This window comes from Excalfactoria chinensis, chromosome 10 (genome assembly GCF_039878825.1).
Source record: "Excalfactoria chinensis isolate bCotChi1 chromosome 10, bCotChi1.hap2, whole genome shotgun sequence".
Taxonomy (NCBI): domain Eukaryota; kingdom Metazoa; phylum Chordata; class Aves; order Galliformes; family Phasianidae; genus Excalfactoria; species Excalfactoria chinensis.
Genome location: NC_092834.1, coordinates 16,225,160 through 16,251,736, shown reverse-complemented (window position 1 = coordinate 16,251,736; position 26,577 = coordinate 16,225,160). Strand labels below are relative to the sequence as shown.

General features: G+C 40.0%; 1 protein-coding gene across 2 annotated transcripts in view; it reads right to left on the bottom strand.

Moving 5' to 3' along the window:
- TMEM266 (transmembrane protein 266) overlaps positions 1–26,577 on the bottom strand; it is a 70,005-nt gene that overhangs the window by 26,659 nt on the left and 16,769 nt on the right. For both annotated transcript variants that reach the window (XM_072345443.1, XM_072345442.1), the window contains exons 2-6: positions 23,292–23,392; positions 22,245–22,350; positions 19,427–19,615; positions 7,707–7,861; positions 3,301–3,374 (exon numbers count right to left, since the gene is read on the bottom strand). In XM_072345443.1, the coding sequence (XP_072201544.1) occupies positions 3,301–3,374; positions 7,707–7,861; positions 19,427–19,615; positions 22,245–22,258 (432 nt within the window). In that variant the 5' untranslated portion in view covers positions 22,259–22,350; positions 23,292–23,392. The remainder of the gene's footprint in view (positions 1–3,300; positions 3,375–7,706; positions 7,862–19,426; positions 19,616–22,244; positions 22,351–23,291; positions 23,393–26,577) is intronic.

The window sequence follows — 26,577 nt, the reverse complement described above, 5'->3', positions numbered from 1 at the left end:
AGATGGCATTTTTTCCCCTCCTACAGTGAAAATACATCTGTGAGCCAGGGCTAATTAAACCCTTTATCAACCAGTACCCCAGAGGTACTTGATTCAAGAACTTGTTCCTTGGACACAACAAAAAGTTGCAGTGCAGTGACTGCCCAACTTCAAGCACATCAGAAGACCTGGTTTCTCCCTGGGAAACACCCAAGTGCTGAAAGCTAGCAGAATGCCTGAGTGCTTGGCTGGCTGAAGCACATGCAGAGCAAAGTAAACAACCAATCTCAAAGAACCTGATTCTTGCACGCAAATGGTCACAGCAGTCTTAGTAGAAGAAATAGAACTGAACAACAGCTATAGAACCAGATACTTGTGACAATGCAATAAGGCTATTATTAAATACAGACTCCAATCCACTTATCAAAATACTCTGACCTTCCCCACCTTTCTTTGCTCAGCCAACTATTACCGAGGCTGAATATGCTCTCTTGTTAGGGTGCAACCCCAACCCTGCTTTGCTGTTAGCACTGGGGTTCCCCTCACAAAGTCTGCTCTTCTGTCTTAACATCTGGGTAACATTTGGTGCACAGACAAATTATTGTGATATGTGTATAACAGAGACAAACATACACAATCAACACCACTAGTAAATCCTACTCAGAACACTCGGGAAAAAGCAAGAAGAGTTGCCGTGCACTTCATTTGAATTTATGTTGGGAAAGTCCCTGACAGTGACAGAAGATACAGAACTGTCAGAGGGCAATAAATTCCTTTCAGACTCCTGGCGATAACACAGAGGGCTGGAAAATGCTCCAAGCCCAGCTACTTTATTTTGTTGGCAAACATTCTGCTGGCTGCTGCTTGGTGCTGGCATGTTTGCCCCCTTCACTTTAACCAAGCAGAAAGCCAACGCCTGTTTAACTCCACCATGATGAGACTATAAGTACTCACAGCATCTTTACAGCACTTGCTTTTAACCAGTCATGCTTTTCCAAAACATTCAGATTTTCTACTGGAAATTTCCTGTTTTTCAACAAGTTGTTGTTGCCTTTTACAAGTTTCTATTACTTATTCTTTATGTCTAATCTGAAGTCTCTCTGAAGAATGACATCTCTACCTTTATAACGAATGGGAACCAAACCACAGGAAAAAAAGTAATGAACACTCAGTACTGGAACATGATACTTGCAAAGGAGAAAACCATTTTTTGTACACCAGAAACTCTCAGCCCTTGATTTGGAGAAAGAAGCTCCAACTGAAGGACAAAGCACTGTTTGCCTCTTATATCCAAAGCAAATCAATTAAGGCTGCTCAAATCTGGAAACCCATTGGCAACATCCTTGGCATCAACAGTCACAGAATGCACTCACTGTAACTCACAATCTTCTCAACAAATAACGAAGACAGCTGACTCATAGTACCAGGAATTGAGGGGGGAAAAAAGCCTCTGAAGGAACACGAAACAAAGATGGATGAAAAATACATTTCTGTGATCTGCAGTTCTTACAACATTTCATAATCTCTTGAAATTCAAAGCTTCCGATTTGGGCAAGAAAAAAAGACTTTGTTTTTCTTCTGAGGAAACGCATTTCAACACACAGCAAACTGAACAGCAAAGTTACACCTTCCTTCCCTTTCAGATCTGAGGTCTTTGAGGATATCCAGATACTCTGTGGAATCCACCTCTGTTGCTTTAACCAAGTCAAGGACACTGAGCAGCTACAAATGCATTTGATGAACCAACACCCAAAAAGCCTACCCTCCTTTGTGCTCAATACATGGCTGCTTTGTGACCACATTTTTGCACTGGTATAAATCCAACCCACAATCAAGTAGGTAAAGGAAGATGCTTGGAAAGACAGAAACAGCAAAAAAGGGAATAGTAAGAGGCTTATGAAAAATTAAGACAGAAAGCAAAGAAAAGTAATTTCAAATATGTAATTCAGAAAGAAAGGAAGTATCCAAAACACAAATTCAAGATGAGGATGGTGAGTTCAAGCAATCAGCTCTGGCTGTGTGAACTATTTCTGTTACTGTTTGGAAATGCTTTGCAGTAAAACCACTCTATCCATTTGTGCAGGTACTGTTTCAGTAAAACTAAAAGTCTTTCTTTTGCCTTGACATAGATGAGAACTGGCCTGGTGGATGTGTCTGTGCTGCCACAAGCAACATACAAAACCTGCCTGCATGTGAACTGAACTACGGAGGAGATACAGGAACAAGACACTGCATCAAACTTCAGGGAAAGTGGTAAAAACAAATGAAAACAGAACTTCAGACTACACCCAGCAGAAGAAAATCAAGGAACACAGGAAAACTAGCTGTGAGAACCCCCATAATAAGCAGAAATACAAAATGATGTGTGTAAATAAATTTCATTAAATAGAACCACAGAAACAGTGGTAGAATACAGGGAGTACGAATCCAACACAAGTTGGACTGTGTACAGGTACCACAGCTCCCTGTTTGTTCAGGGCTTTTTTAATATCTCTGTCATCTGCACCAAGATGTACCACAGAGTGAGGACCTTCACTTCTTTTTGGGTGAAAACGTTTTCTCCTACAGAGCTAGAAGGTGTATTTTTAAATACATAAGCTCCTTGGGTTCTCTTCTAACATACTAGTTGGCATCATGTGACAAAAGAGTTATACATTATTGTATGCCTGGAAAAATAGCCTTACTAACATGTCTAAATGTCTCCGTATCAGTGACTTCTCATTGGAGTGAAGTTGGAAGCTATAACAGATGACCCCAATTTGATCACTTGTTATATCATGACTAAAGCATTCTCCAGTTTCCAAAAATATTTTCATAAAAATATCTGCATAGAAATTCACCATTTGTTTCATTCTCTTACTATGTCTACATACAGCAACCAAGCACGTCTAAACTACCCACATAAACTACAAGAGAAGATCATTGCACTCTTAAAACAGATCTATTTATGAAATAAGAACCATGATCTTGAATTAAGTCCTTACTCCCAGTGACACCAACATGATTTCTGTGAGACGAAATGCGTGAAATAGGCTTCTTCCATGTCTGTGCTGATCACAGATGACTATCTCTTTTTGTAGCCGTTCAACTGTTACTTGTCTTTCTTTCCAGTTCTAGGCAGCTGACAAACAGTACTAATACAAACAAGATCTCTTGGTTTGCTAAGAGCAGCAACTGTTACCCTCATTTTTAGTTCTCTTTCCTCTGCACTCTATTACATTTATTCACATCCAAACCAGTGTTTAACTCTCGCTAACCCAGGCAACAGCATAAAAATACCTTGCAGTTCTGTGTGTGGTGAAAGGCTTTGGTCATACGTACCTCTGAAAAGAAAACAGACAGGATGACTAGGCTGATCCAGTGAATTACTCCTGCAAACTGTGAAGCACTTGAAACTGCAATTAACACAATACAATGAAGCATCATTTTAGTAGCAGAATGCAACTTACATTCAGTATCATTAGTACTGCTACAACTTACATGTGGACCAAGCTTTCTTCCCTAAAGTTCATCATGGAAAAAACAGAAAGGGAGTGAGATGTAATGGCACATGTAATTCCAGACCTGCCAGCTGTTCACTCAACCCAGATCAGCATGTTAGCAGCCACAGCAGCTTTGCATTGGATCATTCACACATCAGGCAGCTGGTAAGCAGTGACATACATGTTTCAGGTCTTCGTTACTGCTGCACACTGTCACTCTATGCACTGTGTTAGTATGAGATGTGAGATTAAATCCTGCCTATCTGCAAGCTCAGTTACAATGTTGCAAGGAGACAACGCTCCGTTATTCCTACATTACTCCTTGTATTCATTCTTTGACACTTAAGCTCAGAAGACCAAGAACTGTCTGGAACAGGTCATCAAAAACTAGAGCTTTAAAGCCTATTTCTAATGAATAGCTAAGGCTCTCTTGACATCAGGGATTGTATTTATAGGGATAAACCAACATCTTGAAACATGGAGAATTTCTCAAGTAAGTTTATTTAAACTCTATGTTCAAAGTGCCCTTCATTGCTGAAAGCCCGAAGAGTCCAGGATCTGAACTGCTGACAGCTCTTTCTCTGGAGGTCACATACTCTGAAACTTCAATTAAAATAACAAAGAAAAAAAAACCCCTCTTACTTTAGGGTATTAGCAAGACTACCTTTCCTACAGCGGAGAGATTACAATACTCTGTGCAGCCCTGCTGTTTCAGAGAGCAAAGCTCAAGATAATCAATGACTCTGTGCACACAGAAATGTAAGATTATGGCAGAATTAACTAAGAACATGTATGGCATGCACTAAACCAGGCATCTCATTTTAAAGTTAAAACTGATTCAAATGGGAAAGAAGTGGAAAGGAATGTAGAAAGAAATGAGGATACAAAGAAAAACATTGATGGGCTGCTGCTGGAACTTACACAGCTGAAGCTCATGGGGACTTGATGTGAGAGGGTTTTCTGCAGTGCAGCAGAGGAACTACTTAGAGATGAAACAACACAAGAATGTAGCATATATACCTATCCCAAGACACTGTCTTTGTGGGGTGGATATCTTTATAGGGTGGAATAAAGAACAAGAAATGGAAACCACCTGTAAGCTATTTTTCACAGCTGCCGATTGACATAGAAGGCTCCAGCTGCCCCTTAGTGGACAAAAAATAAATAGCAGTAAGAATTTTGATGGAAAATCAATTTCTTATGGAAGAAAGTGCTGGATCCACTGCCAGACAGCGTGCAATCAAATTGCCAGTAAAACAGGAAATCTGTAAAAGTCCTCCAAGCCAGAAGCTTTTATTACAGAGATGAATCACTAACCTGTACACTGGCTTTGTATACTTGCTTCTTCCAAAAGATTCAGTTGCTCCTTTTATCAAAGCAGCAACCCACATTTATCTTATCTGTTACCCTTTTACCCTAAAAGCCAAGTAGTTTCGCTTTATTTTGCTTTATTCACATTTTGCTTGTATGGAGCTACGAGGACAATGTGAATACAAACCCAGGATGTTTTTAGTCATGAAGACTATCATTCAGTATAGAAAGTGAAGTACAGCTGCTTCAGTCCACCTCCTCCTGCCATTTATACTCAAAACGTGTATGTGGAGGACAGGAATGAAGAATGCATCCTGACAAATGGTGCGTGGACATTATAGAAGCTCGTACTATCAGCTCTTACTTCTGATTGTTGTTCTCCTCAGTGATGGTTTCCTGGTAGATACAAACAAGTTGCTGCCAGGAGTAGATAGCAGCTGCTCACTGTGTGGTTTGGGCAAGCCCTCAACCCATTCATGCAGAGATCACACTGCATCTCACTACTTGTTTTCCTCAGACAGCTACACACATAATCAGACAGGACCCTGATCCAGCAACCAGGTACAATTATGTGCTGCCTTTTAGCTCCACAGTTTCCATGAAGACCTGATGCCTCCTACAGAAATATCTGCTGCAGCTGACTGCAGGAGGACTAAGATGACTGCCTGACTTGCTCTCCCCCAAAACTACTGAAGACAGAGAAGGGACAGCATGGTCTGTTCTTCTGAACATAGGAATAGGGACTGAAACTTGCCCAGTTCAAAATACTCGCATCACATGATACTAAGACATTATTTTGTTAACACACATCCTACGCATTTGCAGACCTGGTCTCTGTCACTGATCCTGACAGTTCTGTGCGTGGGAAAAACGCAACCAAGGACTGCAATAAAAATATGAGAAAGGTACTTTCAAAATGACACAGCCAGGAAAATGGACTTTACATGCAATAGTTCTTCCACAAAAAACTCAGAGCACATTGAAATCTCATTTCAAACAGAAAATGGAGACTTCCTAAATAATTATTGACTATAATATGGATTAGCATCTGTTGTTACAAATAAAACTGCCATAATGTATCCTAATGCACTGCTCAATTCCATATAGAATAAGAATTATAAATATAAGAAAATATATATTTTTAAAAAGCATAATTCTGCCCTAAATGCTTTTTACCACTTCAAGGTAAGTAATGGACATTCCCTGTGCAACACAACTGCAATACCAAACATCACTGAGATAACCTTTATCTGATTTTAATCAAAATAGAAAGAGTTCAGCTTAACAAAGGCAACAAGTGTGATGAGTTATAATGCAAAGCAGCAACACGGAGCTACATCCTCTCAGGTGCCGAGAGCATCCACACAGACAGGGCAGGGGTAGCATCCTAACAGTAAAATCACCTGACCAAACACCCGTAGGTCACATACAAGGTGCAAGCTGTAGAGTTTTTAAGAGTATGACCTGCACCAGATACAAAGAGAAGTGAGACCTAAAAAATAGTCATCTTTTCAGGAAAATGAATGGTAAGAAAACTTGTCCTTCCTAAGGAAAGTCTCCAGAACTGTACTAGAAGCCTAAAACAGACCAACAGAAACAGCTTTTAAACTCTTGGGCTCCACACAAAGTGACATATCTATATATAAACATAAAGATGTAGTACCTCAATAAATGCAGTTCCTCATTCAATTTTAAGGACTTATACCCATAAATTAGCATTCCTGACTCTTCTGAAAGCTACAGGTTTGTCCAAATTATGGGTTTCCCCATCCAAAATGGTAAGTTCCAAGAGACTGCTGAAAACAACACATGGAATGGAATGGTCATGCTGGTAACTGTGTGTGCAGCATGGACAGACAGGGCTGTAAAGAGGGCTTGGGGGCAAACATGGGCAACGTTGTGGAAACACAGCACAACCACTGATTCCTCTTGAAGGGTTTATAAAATGGTTGCAATTATCAATGAAGTCCCCTCGATTACAATTTTACAACACTTAATTAATACTTAATTACAATACTTAAGTCTCACACTGCAAGCTAACTTCACTAATATCAACAGAAAAGTAATGAAAATAGCAGGATAACAGAATAAAAACGATGCTTGCCTATTATAAAGTTGCCATAGAGGATACCAGACTCTTTCTCGCTGCACATTCTTGTATTCATGGGATCATCTGAACCTCATTATTGACATTTCAGTGTATTTGTAGGGAGGTGCTAAGGGCTACTCCACAACAATTAGAGGGAAAAACATAGCTGGTATTTGTTTTCATAACAGGTTTGTATATTAAAAGCAATAAAATAAAATAAAGAAAGGAATAGGAAAAAAAAAACAACATGAAAAATTGCACTGTGGAACCTATGTAGAGTGAATTCAGATAAAGCAAAACTACACTTAGGCAGTTATTGGAATCACTATGTTAGAGCAGAATAGGTATCTGTAATGTTTCAGCACACCACAAGAGAGAAAACCACCATTTCAATTCCTAACTACCTCAGTAGAAATAAATAAGGAAATGGCATAAAATAACCTAGCATGTTCTTCGTAACTGTCTATGTGTATACAACAAGTATCAAGGAGATTAACAATACATATGATTTTTCTCCTTTGTGTACGGAGTGTTTCTAACCAAAAGGACAGACCTTTTCAGGTACCAACATACAGGTATCTGCACATATATTCCTGCTTGTATCCTCTGAAAATGAGCCCTATATGAATTTGGTCAGCTAAAATAGAGAAGGGACTGAGTTCACTATACCAGGGTTCCACAGACACCGTTCTTGCCTACCCTACTAAACATTTACATGGTAGGGGAAAAAAAAATCCCCACCAATCTCCAACCCACCCCTTCAAAAACCTCCCAGCAAGTTAAGCCCTTATTTCATTACAATAAAAAATAAAATAAAAAATGAAAAAATAAATCCCCCTACTCACACTGGAGAAGCTTTATATCTATTAGGAGTTCCAGAGTCAGAAGAATCACCACCAACACTACACAGGCTACCAGGAAACTGTTGAGACTTGCACTGAGCAAAAATACCTGCCACACAGCTGCTCGTCTCCCACAGCACGGTTTTAGCCAGTTAGATCTAAGAAAAGAAAATTAAGAGGGGGAAAAAAAAGAAAAGAAAAGAAGTGAAAAAGGAAGAGAGCTAGAGCGCAGTGGACTCAAAACAGTAAGTTCTGCTGTTACGGATACACTTGTCAGTATTATACATAGACCGTGAGATTCACTCACTGGTTTCTTTACTAAGGTTGAGCCATTTTCCAAATGAGTACAGCGTTAAATCCTGTTCGCATTTGCCAACTCCGTGACCCACTTTAATAAGCGTGGTTAATCACAACTGTTACACAGGCAAAACTTCACCCTGGGGATCAGTTGCATCTCAGCTTTAATGAGTTTCCCCAACCCTCTTGAGTATACCGGTTCTCAAGTATCTTCCAATGGTCTGAGTAATGCAACACATCATGCTTTTCTATTTTCTTCCCGTCTCGCTGTTTTTCATGCACCTTGATTTCGATACACATGCTGCAATTACTTATCTGTGGCAGCCGAAACACAAAAGGGCTCTGCTATTCAGTTAGAAGGTAATGATGTTTTGTAACAGATTCTCTAGTATTTAATGTTACGGTCTTGCACCTCATCCCTTTTCAGGTATGAAACAAATCAGACAAGGGCAGCAATCAGTTGCACATCATGGAAAAGAGCAATGGGATTTTGGAAAGCACCAAAGAATAAGTTCAGATACTCCATAACCCAGACTATACGAGCAAACAGTAGACAGATGAAGTGTCAAGCAACTGGCTGGGGCTGTCTAGCAGTCTGTTTTGTCTATGTCAGCAACCTGTGCACCAGGCTAAACAGAGATGACCTTGTTTTGGAGGAGAAAGAAGGTTCAGGCAAAGTGAAGGGAGCTGCACTACGTCACTGGTTTTAAGGGCCAGAAAGCCCTCGATGGCTTACTTAGTAGTACAGATATAGACTACGAGTTCTAAGGTTCAAATGAACCATGAGAAAAAGACACATAACTATTACCTCAACAAGTAATACTGCTTGCTGAAATTACTATCCACAACAGCTCCCTGCTTTCCATTGTATGTTTTCAGGCGCGATGAAATTCAAAACATTGCTTGGATCAGCGTCAAATCAGCCATAATTTGTTTCAGCATCAGCTAATAACCACCATCCAGCTAAGAGCGAAGCTCATTCACTGCAACACCCAAGTTCCAGTTGCTAGAGCAGCTTTAAGTCTTCACAGAAAACTGTTCCTATCCTGGCTCACACTTCCCTTAGCAGCTGGCAGTCACCATCTTCTGCAGGGCTGTCAGAACTATTGGCTCCAACCAAAACCAGTAGCTGGATTTCAAAAGAAAAACTTGTTTATTGCAGGGAGAGAAACTGCAAGAATTCCTGCTGAGTACATCTGGGAGGATGAGAGCTCTGCAAGGAAGCTGATGAATCAATAAATGTTTTTACCAGCACTTTCCTAATGCAGATACACATTTTAAAACGGGCTGCTGAAACTTCCTGTTTTTTCCTTTTGAAGATACTTCTATCAGGAATCGCGGTAGTGCGCTGTTCAGAATTATAAAGCCCATCCTGATGATTCTTTTTCTTCCTAAAATTCTCCCATAGTTTAATACTGACACAGTATTTATTGCATCATTTCTCATCGTAGCGTAATGCAATGTTCCTACACTGGCCCACCTCTGGAAGTTCTAATGCTTGCCTGACGCTGCATTTTCAAAGCACTGCAAACACACATTAGTTAATAAAGCCTTGATGCGATTTACTAGCTCAGCTTCAAGAAGCAGAAAGCACCTGAGGTGTGGTGCAGTAATTGCACTGTAGGAAATGCCACATCAATCTATAGAAATTAATGGTGTACAATAAGAGAAGATAGCAAATAATTTCAAATAAATTGCTCTAAACACAGTAATTCATGTTACAAGCAAACACTAAAAACACCACAAAACATTTCCTGACATACCTGTTTTTGTGTTTAGAGGAAAAAAAGATGCTAAGGAGCACTCAGAGACCTGGCACTTTCAAGCAGCTTCTCTGAACACAGCATATATAATCCAGATATACTCAGAATATCTATCAGCTTGTTCTCAGAGCTGCCTGATTACCTGTCCACAAAAGACATTCTCAATTGAACCTCAAAAGCTCAAAGAAGATTTGACAAGTATCACTACTTGGGATACCCTTAGTTCCAACCCAAAATACTACAGAACCCAAGCATTCCAACCTGAAGCAGCAATTCAAATCATTTTTTTCCTCAATTATTGCCTGAAAAAAAACAAAACAAAAACAAAACCCATAAAACAATCACAATACACTAAAATATATAGAAGGCACTGGATTTTAAATACATTGTTTTCAACCTTAAGAAAAAAGAGCATTCCAAGAAGGCCTTTCAGCAATCTCATCATTATTTAATGGGTTTTACTTGCCTTCATCTCCAAACAGGTTCACCTGTTCTTACCACAGCTGGTATTTTTGTTTGTTCCCCAAGATCTTTCCAACACAATGCTAAAGACTGGATTTATCTAATTAGTGCAGGTTTTAGTTCTATTCTCGTCTTCCCTTCTCCAAAAAGAGCTGCGTTGCCAGCATTTCAGCACTGCAGGGTTGCTTTTCTTCTTTCCTATTCTCCAAACGATCAGTAGAGGGCCTAAATACACTCCTAAAAATTCTTCCGAGTTAAGATTTTCAAATACTCCAAGTGCATCACTAAATAATCTGTGATACTCAGCATGCATTACCTACAGACATAATGATCTTTATTCAAGTTAATCATTACTTATAGAAGCACTCAGAAATGCAGACTTATTCTTCTGTCCTATGCAGTATCAATATTCTCCCAGCTCCAAAAGGCTTCTGAATGAAATTACCAGCTTATGCCAGGAAAAGCAATAACATTAAGACGTGAAGTGCAGACCATATGCATGTTTGCACCTATATATCACACATAATATATAAATTGATTTCAAATATGTAAAGTGTTTGAAAATTAAGACCTGGAAAACTATCTTCAGTTTCCTATCTTAATTTACTTAACCAAGGTGCATGTGTTTAACACTTGCCCTATGGACAGACAGTGATTAGCACCTCCACACCATGCCTAGCAGACCAGATCTTCACAGATCTCTAAGTCCTCTGAATCCACTGACACCAATACTCATATTGAGCTCATTTACCATGTTAATTTGACACAACTGTATAATAGAGTCCTGATCTTCCCTTGGTCTTTCCCCCCTCCCCTCCTTTTTCCTACATATCTTCTGTAAAGAAGGGACATAGATAACAAAATGAACTACAACTAGGAATATATCTTACGCAGATAAACCTATTGACACACTAACCACATCAGATCCTAATAAACAATCTCTTCATCTACTTCCATGCTCTAAACTGCCTTAGCAAAGTGTCTTTCTCATGATATATATATATAAAGGACTCATTCATTCAGTAGATGAGAAATCTTGTATTTGAGGTGAAAAAAAACCCAAAAACACCATACCAGAATTAGAGTGAGTTTAAATCCACCTTCCAAATCCTGGCCATTGCTCCTCTATTCAGGAGGATTATCATCTACCTGCCTTACAGTGCCTAGGTGAAATAAACAAACACACTACAGCTGGAATCCCTGGGCTGATAGTGATGCAGGGTTATGAGAAATTTAAATACACTGTGGAATTTTACTGGGTTAAATCTTTTTAAAGGCACTTTCACACATGGCTATGTGGAAAACCAATCTGTTAACATCACTGTTAGCTTTACTAATAAACAGCTTGGGAAAAAAAAAAAAAAGAGCATAAGGCAAAACTGGGAAAGGTTTAACATATTTCTTTGGTAAGGAACAACTACAACCAATTTGTTCAAGCTGCTAACAGCTGTCACTGTTTCTATTTTCTGACCTAGCAAACAAATATCCCAAATCTCTATTATACCTTACCCCGCCTTTTTTTTTTTTTGGCTTAGCAGCAAGTGTTTGCATCTCACAAGATGGATACGATCAGCAAACAGAAGGATGGACGAGATCCAGATCACTAACTGAAGGAGAAGAAAAGCCATAGCCAGGAAGTAACGGAAACACAGAAACTTTCAATAATACAAAATCTGGCTGAGACTAAACAGACAGGAGCCTCACAGGAGGCAACAGATAGCAGCTGGGGGCCTTCAGCAATTGTAATGAACAGACAGAGCTCTGCATCCCTCCCCCTATAAGCCTGGTTTAACTACTGAGGGCAGCCTCATCCTTTTCCCACTAAAAGCCTTACAAATTCTAACCCAGCTACAGTTCTTGGAAGACAGCTGCAAAACTCTGTTGATGTATTGGCAAGAAAGATTCCTCCTGGCTTCATCCTAAACCCAATCCCACATATGGCCACTACTTGTGTCAGTCCTGTTCTTTGGCTGATTAGCTCTTTTCCCTTGCTGGCGTTTTGGCAGTGATGCATTCATACACAGCAGTGACATTTCCTTATTTATTTTAATCAAAGAAGTGCAGTTGTGAGAAGTGCTGATCTGCCTGGGGGTAGCAAGGCCCTGCAGAGGGATCTGGACTGACTGGATCACTGGGCTGAGGCCAATGGGATGAAGGTGAACAAGATCAGTGGCCGGGTCCTGCACTTTGGCCACAACAACCCCAGGCAGAGCTACAGGCTTGGAAGATTGTGTAGAGGAAATGGACCTGGAGGTACTGGGCAATGGTCAGCTGAACACAAGACAGCAGGGCACCCAGGTGGCCAAGAAGGCCAATGGCATCCTGGCTCGTGTCAGGAATGCAGATCTAGCAGGAGCAGGGAAGTGATCACTCTGTACTTAGCACTGGTGAGGCTGCACCTTAGCTACGTATTCAGTTACAGGCTTCTCACTATGAGAAAGACATTGAAGCCCTGGAGCACTGCAGAGAAGGATGCACAAGAAAATGGCAAATACTTCCCATTAAAACTCTCCCAGCACCAAAATATTTACAGCTAGAGTACTTTTTGAACCAGATATGGATTCAAGGATTCTACTTAGTAACCTTCAAGGCTTAAAAACAAACAAAACAACAACACACTTTTCCACAGACTTATCCAATTTCCTGTTAGGTCACAAAAGCTATTAGAAGCCACTCATCCTTTAACAGGTAGCTGGCTTCACACAGTTACTGCCCCCTCTGGGTGAAGTACCACCTTTTTGCTCATTTCAACCAGCCTTTGATCTACTAACGTACCTGGAATTTGGATTCAGAAGAAAGGTGTCAAACCGCATTTCAAACTTCATCACCAATTTTGTAATTTCAACCAAATCTCATATTAACCTTCTTCCCAGAAGGAACAACCCCAGCGTATGTAGTTCTACATCTTAGGTTACTGTCTTGGAGTCTTCTCCTCTTCTTTTTTGTCTACCACATCCTTTCTGACAGGGCCAGTACTACACACTCACACTGAAGATGTGAGTAAAGCTTGGATTTACAGAGAGGCACAATATGGACTCCGCTTTATTCATTATTCCTTTCCTAAAAAATCCTAATGTTTCATTTGCTTTTACACTGCTGCTTAGCCTTTAGCTGACCTTTTCATGGACTCTTCTAACTTAATATTTCTCTTTTCCACATTTCTCCTTTATCCTCTCGCTTATCCATCTTTCAGTTGTTGCAGCAAGCCACATCTTCTCCAATTTAGATAGTTAATCCAATGCTAAGCCAGGTAAGTCAGACCTGCATCATTTCCCTCTACAAAAAAAGTCTGTTGCAAACAGTGATCTGTAGGACACTACATCTCTAGACAAAAAAAGTTCCCTAGGAAAAGCAAGATCTATTGGGAAAAAACAAAAAACAAAAAGCAAGCAGGATGAAAAAGAGAAAGATCTATGAATCAAAAAAGCTTGAAAACCACTCATATATAATATATATATATAAAATATAAAAAAATATATAGGTTTATCTGAATATATATATAGCTTGAAAACCACTCATATATATGGTTATATTTATATATATTTATATATATATTTATTTTATATATGTGTGTGTGGTTTTCAAGCTATATATATATTCAGATAAACATATAATATAAAAATATATATATAGATATTTATATATATATATACACGCTCCCTCTATCAATTGATGTTATGGATAGAAGACAGAGTGACATGGAGGAATTTAGGTTCTAGGATAAACATTGTAACAAGCTACTCTAGAAAACATTCGCGAAGAGAAAAAGCTCAAAAGGATATTAGAAAAAGAAGTTTTTAAATCATTGAACTTCCTTGTAACACAGTCTGACATTTCATGCATTCTTTAGCACAGAGCTGCTCACCTCTCAGATTCTGAGGCACTGAACACTCATTTTGTGCTGCTCTGCAGGTCTTAGTTTTGGACTGGAGAATCTATGTGCAACAACAGTGATGCAGTACCGTACAATGAACAAATCAGCACTACAGCCTCAATTCCTGTATTTACTGATAGGATTTTGCATCACCTTTCTGGATTCAGACCGTGACTGACACGTAAAGGAAGTTACAGAAATCACTTTTGCCAATACAAAGAATTGGCACACTGTAGGAAACAGCCCTGACATTCAAAACCTTTGCACCTTACCTCCAGCCTTGACCTGGTTGTGATCATTCACCCCATATGAACAAGGTATGCTTCAAGATTTGCATGACCTGCACAGAACCTTTCACAAGAGGGACTACATTTTAAGTATGCTGCCAGATAAAAACAAACAGGATAGAAAACCAGGAATTTAGTCCATTTAGTTAAAAAACAAAACACCTTCAAGCCTTGCAGGAAAGATGAAAATAAAAACTGAAACATGAATATGAAAGACAAATGACAGCACTCACTGCAACACAATGACAAGACAGACTTGTCATCCTTTTCTTCCAGGATGAATGAATACCCTCAATCAGGGAAGACTTGCAACCAACCTCAAAAGGTAGGAAAAAGAATCTTATGAGCTTACGTTAACTTCTGAGTCTCTGTATCTCTGTTCTTTGTTCATAGCTGGTTTCCCTTCTTTTCTGTTTCCCTGTCTATCCTTCACATCTCATTCTTTCCTCAGATATGCCAACTGCTTCCTTTCCAGCCGGCCCAGGACCAAACAAATCTCAAGACTATGCAAAAACGCATAGCTAATGGTGGAAAGCTATGTTGAAAAGTAGTATTCTGTAGCTGAGAACTTGCTCTATTAAAAGCGTTATCGTGCTCTTTGTAGTTGTTCTAATTTCCATGGAAGTAAATAGGAGGCATTACTTTCAGAGCATCCTTCATAATTTAAAGCTCGTGCATCTCTGATTGCTTCCCAGCCACCAAACAGCTCTTTACTGAGACAGGCTCACTGACTAACTGCATAAAATGCAGTCTGTTATGCAACTGGCTGTAATGTCTGTTACAGTTTATTGTGAATGACACCTCCTAATTGGAGATTAAAGACAACATGGGAAGGAGAGCTGGTCCCAATCCCTGCTTGTTCATAGTACGCACCATGTTCTGCATGTAGGCAGTTTCTGAACTGTTCTCCATCATCTTTATTAATCACAAATGTAGAAATAGAAAGTATTTTGGAAAACAGAACTCTCACTTGGATGAAAAAAAAGAAATTAATGCTATTCTTTTAAAAGCTCCTTAGCTCCCAGGTGATTAATCTCCTCAAAGAAACATTATTTTCATGCAAACTGAGTTCTATGTAGACACAGATTCCCCAATAAGTTCACAGACATGAAGAAAATCATCTGCTTTGCAGCTGCTTTTGGTACACAACTATCTCCTTATCTGTTAGAAATGTACATTATGTGCTCCCCTTGGAACTCAAGGCACGTTTGTTTCATGAATTTATTTCTTATCTACATGTCTCCAGTCAATGCCTCAATCGTTCCTGCAATGTCTAAGTGCAGAATGCAGCACAGCGTAAAAATATCTCAAAATTAACTGCAGGGCAGACAAGCAGGACTAATAAGTAATGAACTCACTGCTCCTGAGAACCAAGCCGCTATTTAGTCAATGCTCCACTGGGTGGAGAACATGCAACTCCTTAAATACAGATTGCCACAGTCACATAAAATTCAGTGTTTTAGTTACAGATTGTTGGCATTTACCAGAAATTTTTGTTTTTCTGAGAAAAAAAACAGAGCCACTGTTTCATTAATCCAGGCACATCAGCCTCATTGCAGCCAGGAAGCAAGACTGATTCAGCCATCCCTCCTATCCCACACATTGGTGTGCAGAGACCACAAGCACTGCACTGTTTTTAAATGCAAAGAAGGTAATGCCAGCCCATCCACATGACTTATAATTAATATCTCCAACACATATTCCATCCAACTTAATCTACTTCCATCATGTAAATACTTCTCTCTCAGAGAGTGGTCAGGCACTGGAATAGCCTGCCCATGGAGGTGGTGGAGTCACCATCCCTGGCAGTGTTCAAGAATCATCTGGATAGGGAGCTAGGAGATATGGTTTAGTGGTTTTCTGTAGGTATGGCAAAGGGAGGACGGTTGGACTAGATGATCTTGTAGGTCCTTTCCTTGTGATTCTACGATATCCTCGGACTTCCTCTGTTTGAGAAGTCCACAGAAAGGAAATAAGTAATTTTTGCCTATCACACATTAGAAGAAGCCACAGTTTGTGGTTTGTCTGGACGTTTCCAAAGGAGCAGAAAAAAGTCTCTTCTTGCTTAATTACACTTTCACTACCCACAGGTGTACTTCAGGGACACAGATGATGTGCCACCCAATCTGCACTCCTTTCTTAGGTGCTTAATGCAGGAACCAGTATTGTAAACAATTTCTGACAAAAATAACCCAAGCTTTCAATGTAATTCCTTCAATAACAGTAAGAGATGGGAACTGGCTGCTCTGAGAATTTCTTACGACAGAGCAAAGTCCCATCAATCTCCACAAAATAAACTTTTTACACCTGCATCTTTAAAGCCATGTAAGTGTCAGGTTACGTACGATTTTCTAGCAAAAAACAGATCATAACTTTCCTTTCTTTTTGTTTTTCCTTCCCCCCTATTTCTGGTGAGAAAACCCCAGTAAGGTCACAGACAAAGCTTATGACAATTCACCTATTTTCCAAGTCTCTTGCCATTTTCCTATTATAACTTTCCAATAAGTGGGCACACGCCAGACCTCCCTGCTGCAGTGCCTTGCAATTACAGTAAGCGTGGTTTACCTACATCAGCTACAGACCTAGACCATTAGATTCCTACAGAATGCAGGTTACACGAGTTGCCAACTTCCCTGAAATTCTCAAGGGAAAAAAAATAAATGTAGAAGTGAGCATCTGGATGTCCGCAATGAAGGCAGACTGCCACAGAGTGGAAAAACAAAGCCTACGTCCCCATTTAATACTCTGTGGCATTTGCACTATCAGTATTCCCACCTGCAACCTGTGCAGAAGCAGTGGGGACGTAGGGCTCCACAGTTATGACTATGGATGCTGGCAGAAAATACAGGAACTCAGACAGTTTCTGTTACTTCCTGTGCTGACCTTTCCACATCATCCTCTTCGGCTGTGAAGGAAAGTTAGCTGGCACTTTCTGCACCAACGTGATCTGATCCTCCACAGATGCTTCTTACCCAGGTGGAGAAGTGAGTCAGACAACTTAAAAGGCCATGAGACAGAAAGCAGAGCACGCTCATAAAACCAGACACATTCCCAAACAAGCCACAAGGTGGAACGGGGGTAGATTTTCACTTGGGCTGTCAGCCTTCTTGATCTCAACTCAGCTCCTAAATTTCACAAGACAGCAACTGCAAACAGTGCTTCTTAATGGAAGGAGCCATTCCCACAAGGAAGATGCAGCCCTGGGACTTAGCTGAACATATTCAGCCAAAACGCACTGAATACAAACCAAAAGGTCTGAATTCTCTTCACAGAATCCCCTCTACAGCTATTAAGTCTGGATGGCACCTACTTGTTTACGTTTAGAACAAGAAAGCAACAGAAGTCATCTGTGTGAAGGGAAGGATCTCTGCTGAGGAAAAGAACAAGCCTGTTTCCACACTTAGACTACAGAACTGTTCAAACAGTCACAATGAGAGGCCTGTGCACTTTGGCACAGTGAAGAATGGAGTTTCAGATCATAAAAATCTATTAAAATACGTATTTGAACGAAACTGGTATCAACTCAGCACCAAAATAGCCCAAGAGTTACACCTGCGTACTCAAATTAATTTTCAAGTGCCTCTTCTGCTAAGCAGGGTGTTTTATGTTACAGTTGTACCATACTTACGTAACCTACTTGAAACGTATTTCCCCTTGTTTGGAGCAACAGCTTTCTGGAGATGTCTCAAAGTCTAATTTGGAAAGAAACTAAAGGCAAGAGTCTTTGCTCAGTACTCTTTCCTGACTAGCACACAGAATACCTGCTGAGCAGAGATCAAGCAGCTCTCTGCTGATTTCTAAGCACAGGTTAAAACATACTCAATTGTTAACAATTTGAGGCTTATATTAAGCCTTTTAATTCTTCATCTTGAGAGCTCTATATAACCTACTGTTGAGTGTTTTTAGACAGATCTTACTGCCAGTGGAGTATATAAATGTTCAGTGCAATATACAGTAGAACAGCAATCACAGAGACATAGGGGTTAAGCACACGTGCTCACCTAATCTCCATCCCAAGGAATATTAAGCAGTACTGTCATCATTCCAGATAACTGCATCTAAAGACCTCTAATGATTGCAGTTCTGCTCCCCACTTCCTCCCACGCACTATCCAAGCACTTTGCTAACCTCTCTCTTCTCCTCTTTGCTGTTATTCAATTCTCTTTACTTCTTGCCCTAAATACCATAGAGATGGAACAGACCGTTTTCTTCCTCACTGAGAAATCCCTTATAATTTCCCCAAAGTCTCTTCATGTGAAATGGAAACAGTTCCTTCCATCAGTAGCAGGCTATTTCCTCCAATGGCAGGTTTTCCACGCTTCTCATCATTCTCACGACCTTCCTCTTTATGCTTTCAAGTTGACACAAAACTTTCATGAAGAGCAGAGCACAAGAGCCCACTTTCAGCCACTAGAGGCCTGAATCAGGCATAAGGATGACTTATTTATTCTGTAGAGCAACTCTACATAAACTGACACTGGGTTATGTTTCAGCAAATGTTATAAACTGATCATGATCATTTATTCCAGTTAGTGCAGCAGCTGTTCTAAAACAGCGCTAACACACACATATCAAAGCCAATAATCTCACACAAGCAAACTACACAATACAAATTATTCTACGAAAAGCATTGATCTGTTCAGGAATCAACACTACTGTCATTACCTTTCAGTGAGGAGATCTACAACCACATTAGCTAACCCTCTGTTATCCTGAAACACCACTAATGAAGAGCTGTCATCAGGCCACTCAGTATGAGTGACAGGCTAGAGGCTTGGTCTAGCTTTCCCCATCTGACAGAAAGCTTCTACACTGGGTCAAACAGTAGCTATGAATTACGTAGTCTCAAAGAGCCCCAAATTAGCACTGAATAGTTATGTCAGAAAAAGTCATTTCCATCCTGCGACAGTGATTTTGAAATGAGTTTGAGGACAATTGGCTGCTCTTTTCCAGCTCAGGGTTTTCTTTTTTTTTTTTTTACAGGCAGAGGAATTCATGCAACATAAAAGTAGAAAATAGGATTTTCTCCTTTGTACTTACCCTTCTCTTTGGTACTCCTCGTCCAAATTTGATAAAAGCTGGGATCCAGCCACAGACAGGTCAAGTGCAGCTAAGGGTAGATCTCGATAAGCAAAATTAACAAGCTGTACGGGGGCGATGCTTTTGGTCTCTTCTTCAACTTGCTGCGAAATTATCTCAACTTCTGAAACACCGCCTTCTATTGCAGGCCTGAAAACATAATTAGCAAAATAAAAACCTCTCTCTACAGAGGCACACGCATATGTACATTATATAAACAAATATAAATGCACAAGCAAATAAAAATATGTTGGAGACAAGAACTTTGCAGTACCCTAAGAAGACAAATTACAAGGCCAGGTCATTGAGAAAAGTACCCTCCTTAAGGGGGGGGACTGATCAAGTGTCTCCAAACTTGTTTTCAGTACATGTCACAGAGAGCAACAGAAATCCCACAGATGAAAGAGAACAGCTTGTTACACTCTGCTTCAAAAGCACTAAATGTAAATGAATAGCATTATTAACAAACAAATGTGGAAACAATGTATGAAACCAAAAGGAAAATATTTGTGCGAAACAGACAAGAACAACAGAAAGAAGGCATGCAACTATGCCAATGAAAAACTCACTGCTTTGTAACTTGGACAAGTGAACAATGAATAGTTAACCTTATTAGTTATTATACAAATCAGCAGTTAGTTAATGGATGCATCTGGACCCCTCACTGTGGATCACTACTCTCAAAGAGCTTTTGAGAGATGGTGACTTGATTTCATTCAACCACAGAAGACTAATCTGTTATAAGTTACTTCAAAGTAATTCTGAAAGGAGAGTAAGGACTCAGGAGAATTGTGAACTGAACTATAAAGCTTATCTTAAGCAGTTATTTGTACAGCTTCCAAGTCCAGACATATAGTTTTCTACCACTCCAGCAACACTACTGAGAACTGCATGCAAGCAAAAAGAGCATCTGACTATATCCACATCCTCCATGTTTAAAATACTACTTACCTAGAACTCAAACTTTGTCAGCTAGCATACCCTCCTGCGCATGAAGGATGAATTCATTGTAAGAGAAAGCTTGTATGAGAAGCCCCAGTAGGGACCGATCCTTTGCAGCTCCCAGTGAGAGCTCCTTGCTTCACGTGATTCAGAGTAGAGTGTAAACAATCTGCTCTGGCATTTATCCCTGGGGGTTTATTAACTTCTCAGAAATCTCATGTTAGATTTCAGAAGCTTTAAACAGCAGGTATGAAGGTTTTTCATTTTCCTTTGAGATACAGTTAAAATCCACATAGCACCCAACTTACCTCTCTTATTTGGCTGCAAAAGTTGCACGGGTAATTTTGCTTTAAATAAGTTCATTTAAATATTCCACCTATGTGAGCAAACTGAGTAATACGTAAGGCTTTTTTTTTCCCCCCAGAAAAAAAGTGAATTATTTAGCAGAGTTCTTAACTCATGTATCTTGTAAATCTAAAGATGTGAGTGAAGAAGCTAAAATTCTAGATGAAAGGGAAAGAAAAACCTATTACTCAGAGCCTGAACATCAGACTAACCCTTTTGGATGGAAAACATTCATCCAGAACTGAAGGAGCTAATCGCTACCAGCATTACACAAAAAAGTCATTTGAAAAACCTGGAAAAGCTTTTATAACTCAAGTATTTGTCAAAGAAAGGCTGAGCCTGTATCACAGAATCAGAATATCCCGAGTTGGAAATGACCCCCAAGGGTCCAATCCCTGGCTCCACACAGAACTACCCAAACCCTGCATGTAACAGCAGCATCTCAGTGCTCCTTGGGCTCCAGCAGCTCAGGGCTGTGCCTGCTGCCCTGGGCAGCCCGTTCCGTGGCCATCACCCTCTTAGGCAGAACCTTTCCATGACTTCCACCTGGCCCTCTTCACACACAGCTCAGAAACAATCTCTAAAAGCTTTACTAGAATTACATCAGTTGACTTCCTCCCTTGGTCATTCAGGTGGGTAACTTATAAAGAAAGATTAAGTTCATAAACAGAACTTTCCACCTTCTGAACCCACATTGCTTGCAACCAGTGACAGCATTATCTTCCAGGTGTTTTTCTGTAACTCCCAAAATGATTTTATCAGGCACTGAAATAAGACTGACAGTGAGTCATACTGTCACACCATGCAGAAGGGGAGACACTACTATATATACAACAAAGTCTTATTTTACTCTTTGCCTAACCAATGATTGAAAGTATTGAGATTCATGTCACTTCCAATAGAACTGTATTTACCTGTAAAGTGAAATCAGAGGCAGGAGCAAGCTTTAGCAACAAACTTCTTCCTGTGACTTTCACCTTTAGTGACAACCCATGAACCTTTACCTTTACAAGTCTAAGCTGATTCAGTTCTGCATGAATCCCACGTAGCAATCCCATTTCCAGTATTATCATGGAAAAAAGGAAAACGGATGAGTGCAGCCTTCCCCCTCACCACAGAATTTATCGTTTGTGTTTCTTAGATGGACTACATCTTAGGCAGAGCCTGATGTGATGGAAAAGCAAACCAAACCAACCAATAGACTGGTGTTGGCAAGCAGCTTTCAGACAGTTCTGGTGAAAGGGAAGGGAAAAGGAAAATGGATGTGAAAATGAGACACAGCTTTTAGCCACTGGCTGTCAGTATACACCCAAAACTTAATGCATTCTTGCTTTTTCTGTTAGTTCACACCCTTTAGACAACTGACAAAATCCCACTATTCCTTCTTAAAATAGCAACTTTTCCCTCCAGCATCACAACAATATTCTCTTACAGGCAGCAATTGTTCTTGAGTAATTAAAATAAGTTATAATTATCCTTTTGTGGCACTTACTGAGGACCGGTCATGTTGGAGGATACAACTGAATCAGCAGTGGTTATCGTGTTCAACTACTTCCAGCTGCTCTGCACAGAAGTTCTAGACACCCAAAGTGAGGTTTCTGCAAGAGTCAAAACAAAATTACCTATAAACAATGAAAAGAACTCCAAAGGGCTGCACTGACAATGTTTGTCATGTTATCAGTTCACTTAATTACTTCATTTCCCCCTATGATTCTTTTTCTAGGCATTTTGTTCTGGATTGATTCCTTGGTTTTATGGGAGGCATAAAGCTACAGATAGAACACATGTTCACGTACATAATTCCACAACAATATACATCTGGCTTTAAATTTCTGCTTCACTTAGAGAAATTAATCAGGCAGGGGGGATTTTCAGAGAAAGCTCAGGGGTTTGGGAGCACAAATGCAATTGGGAGTCAATTAATACTTTCTCTTTAAAAAAAAATACAGTTCAATATTTAATTTAATATTGAGGCATGTGCTGGTTTTGTCTACAAAGTTTGGGGGTTTGTTGTCAGACATTGTGGTCGTTACCAAGATGGGATTTTGATCAACAAAGTTCACTAATATTTGGAAAAGGTGACATCTGTCTATGGCAAAATGTTGATTGGTGGAGTACCTGGAGCAACGCATGGGAACCAGAATGGAAAGCAGTAATCAAATGAGAATAAAACTTAGCAGTACACAGGTTTTAATAGCTGGAAAATATAACCTAAAGAATCCCACATAAAAAGTGCCAATTTATAGAAAGGCATATAGTAATAAATTTTGTAAAGCTACTGTCAGGATGGTACACTCAGTAATTGAAATCAGTAACTAAAATACAAAAAACATACTCCTTATTTAAGCAGAAATACACTGGTTGGTAAACTAGCATATTACCAACATCAAGCAATTTCCACAATGATGAAACATAATTCTTATACTAAACCATTAACAGACTGAACTGTTAGTATCAGTCAAGCATTTACAACAGAGATATATAGCAACAACACAATCTGTGGTATTCACTTGATGCCAAATAACAAAAATGAACTTACATCAACTGTAGAGCCATATCCAAGGCTTTATTTAACGTACTGTAAACTTCTAATGAGGTAAAATGTATTCAATCCATTCTCAGATTTTTCAGCTAATGAACCTGCATACACAAAAAGAAAGGATCTAGATTATGATCACCTTCCTCAGGTAGATAAGCTAGCCAAAAGCAGTCATTCACAAGGAGCAATACAACTGACTTTAAAACAGAAAACATACGTGTTTCAGAAAGAAACACACTGCGCTTCTCAATGAGCTTTAAACACTTCCAACATCAGAGTGACAAACCAACCTTTCCTTTTAGATGTACTTTCTCAGATACAGCACAAACCTGATTCAATATTCATTTGACATCAATGGGAGTCTCTTCCCTTCTGTTCTCGGTCTTGTATCGATTATATTCCCAAGGCAGTAAGATACTATAGCAATTGCCTACAATTAAAAGTCTGTTTAAATTGCATACTGGAAGGATGTGGTAAGAACCTCTTATGCCTAAGATAGTTTTATAATAGCAACCATTCCACTTCGCAGCAGAATGAAATGAAAATGTCCCTGGGAGCCTTGCTTTGCAATGTTAGCTCCCTAACATCCCATCTGGGGGTTAAATTTTACCCTACGTGTTTTCATTGAAGTATTTTACCTAAACCGGTTGTTTCAAGCATACAGCCTGGGAAAGTGGTAAAGGCACAACAAGGTGCTCTGCACCTACACTGCCAGGCTGAGATGGAAACTGAAAATCCTATTGTAATCACATCTGCAACCCTGGAGTACAAGAGGTAAATGGGGATAATGAATGGGACTGAGGGAAACTGGCCTCTTAGAGATATAAAAAGGGAAACTTCTTCATATAGTTGAAAACTCACTGTTTGTTTGGGAGACAGCTCAGTGCTAATACTCTACCCTTCTCCCCAAGAGGGGTTTAAACAACAAAAACACTACAACTGTAAAGCCTGCTTCTTTACATCTTCTTTAGCATCTAATAACAACATCCCATCTATTTGCTACCTTCCTTAAAGCCAGTTTATAGGAATATACAACACCTCCACGTTCCACAGGAAACCTCTGTGCAACAGAGTAGGGTTTAAAGGCAACAATGAACAGAGAGGAGAAATCATTTCCCTATATTTAACCTCTCACTTGCATTCCTATAGGACATAGCATAGGCAAAGGACAACGATGTGAGCATAACGCAGGCACCCTACAGGTATCCCATCCACCTAGCCCACTCAAGGCTTAGGAGATAAAAACACCTTGATCTCACAGGAGGAGATTAGCTGGCACTTCCAGGATGGGTTTTGTGCTTTGTCTTTGTTTTTCAGTCACTTGTATTTTTCGCTTTTATTTTAACTCCTTGGAACTGAGGCCAAAGCAGCACATGGTTCATGCTGAGTTCCCACGTAGCTATGAGCAATGCCCATTTTGTGAGAATTCAGCTGTTCCATTTGTTCTGTGGCATAAGTATTTTCAAGGTGAGATGGCTGCGGAAACAGCAAAGTTCCTCAAAATAAACAGAATTCATTTCAAGAGGAGATAGAGCAGAAATGAAAGAATTGCCTCCAGAAGGTTTTTCGTGCAAGTTTCAAAGTGCTGTAAAACCCAAAAATAGTCAGTGAACTAAACGACCAGGATACTGGTCAGCTGAGCCAACAGGACAACGCAACCTGATGGGAAGCATATTTCTATAGCTGGTTTTCTGTGCAGAGTCGAGTTTGTAGATTCATTGCCTAAGTTAAAACGTGCAGATACACAGGTCAGAACTCAGCAAAGCTGACTCAGCTCTTCACACTCCTGCAGTAGGTGAAGGTGCTCACAATTCACTGAGCTTTTTTTTGAGGTAAGACCTTTGAAATGCTTAAAAATGCTTTGTTTGCCTCCCCAGCCCTTCAGCCTTCCTGTTCTTTGCACAGATATTACACACACCAGTGACCTCAGTGTTTCTGTGACATATCTTTTGCTTAATTATTTCCCCTACCCTCTCATCTGTGGGCACATAGGCATGCAGCTGTTCCACTCTTCACGTGTTACGGTCAGATCACACAGGTTGAAAAGCAGCATCATGCTCCAGAGCACTTGAGCAAAGGTTGATGCTGCTACCTGCACCCAACACACATCCTCTCATAGTTAATGTGTTAATGCTTAGATCAACCTTTCACTGCTGGTCACTGTAGCATAACAGTACCTTGTTAATACGCAGAATTCAGCTGAAACAATGCAAAGTATAAAGCGATTTGGGAGTTTACATAAAATATGCTCTGTGCATATATCATACAACAGCCTGGGTTGAAAAGGACCACAAGGCTCATCTCATTCCAACCCCCCTGCTATGTGCAGGGTGGCCAACCACCAGACCAGGCTGCCCAGAGTCACATCCATCCTGGCCTTGAATGCCAGGCCTGAAGCCTGAAACAAAAAAAGACTGAGCAGAAGGAAGATGTCTAATTTAAACTTTTTGCACCAAAGTCCCTTCTAACTTATACTGACCCCCTTCAATTAAGCTGAAGTCAAGACCACGGTGTTCACTTGTTGCATTTGCTCATGCTCTCCAAGGAGTATTATCTTCTCAATGCTGTAAGCTCTCCCTAGCCACACACTTGTAAATGGCCCATTACACATTACTCTGTAAGCTCACAGTCAGTAAGATTATATGGCATGTAACAGCAGCAGATTTCCCTTTAAAAAACAAAGTGCTTCTCCGATACAGGGAACAGCACAGCTCCAAAAACAGTTGTGTCAGCACCAGGGGGGTATGGCAGCACACATGGCCACAGCCATGGGAACAAATGGCACAGCAGAGAAATACTGAAGTCAGCTTCTTATACCTAAAACAATGTGCCAAGCCCTCACCATTGGTGGCATTAAACCGGAGCAAGCACCCAAACTGGAAATGCTTCAAAGATTGAGGGATAAGGAAACAAAAACAGGCCCAAGTTTTAATTGCTTTTTGTTATTTGTCTTGTTGAAGCTTTTTATTGTGGCTAACCCATATCACAAAATGGAGCCGTTTCATTCAATAAGCCATGTTCTTAGGTAAGTCTTACAAAGACTAATGAAATTACGGCTGCTAAGCTCCTACTGGACCAACCTTACACAATTCACAGAGCTGTTCTGAAGGAGGGAATAACTTGAAATAAGAATAATGAAAACAGGTGATGAGAAATCACCCTTAGGAGCTTTCAAAGAGAAAAGGGACATGTGGATCTACATTTAGCTCTTGTGAATCACATTGGCCACATAACGTCCAAATTGTTTCCTTCAGAAACCCAGCAACTTGCTCTTCTTTCTGAAGGG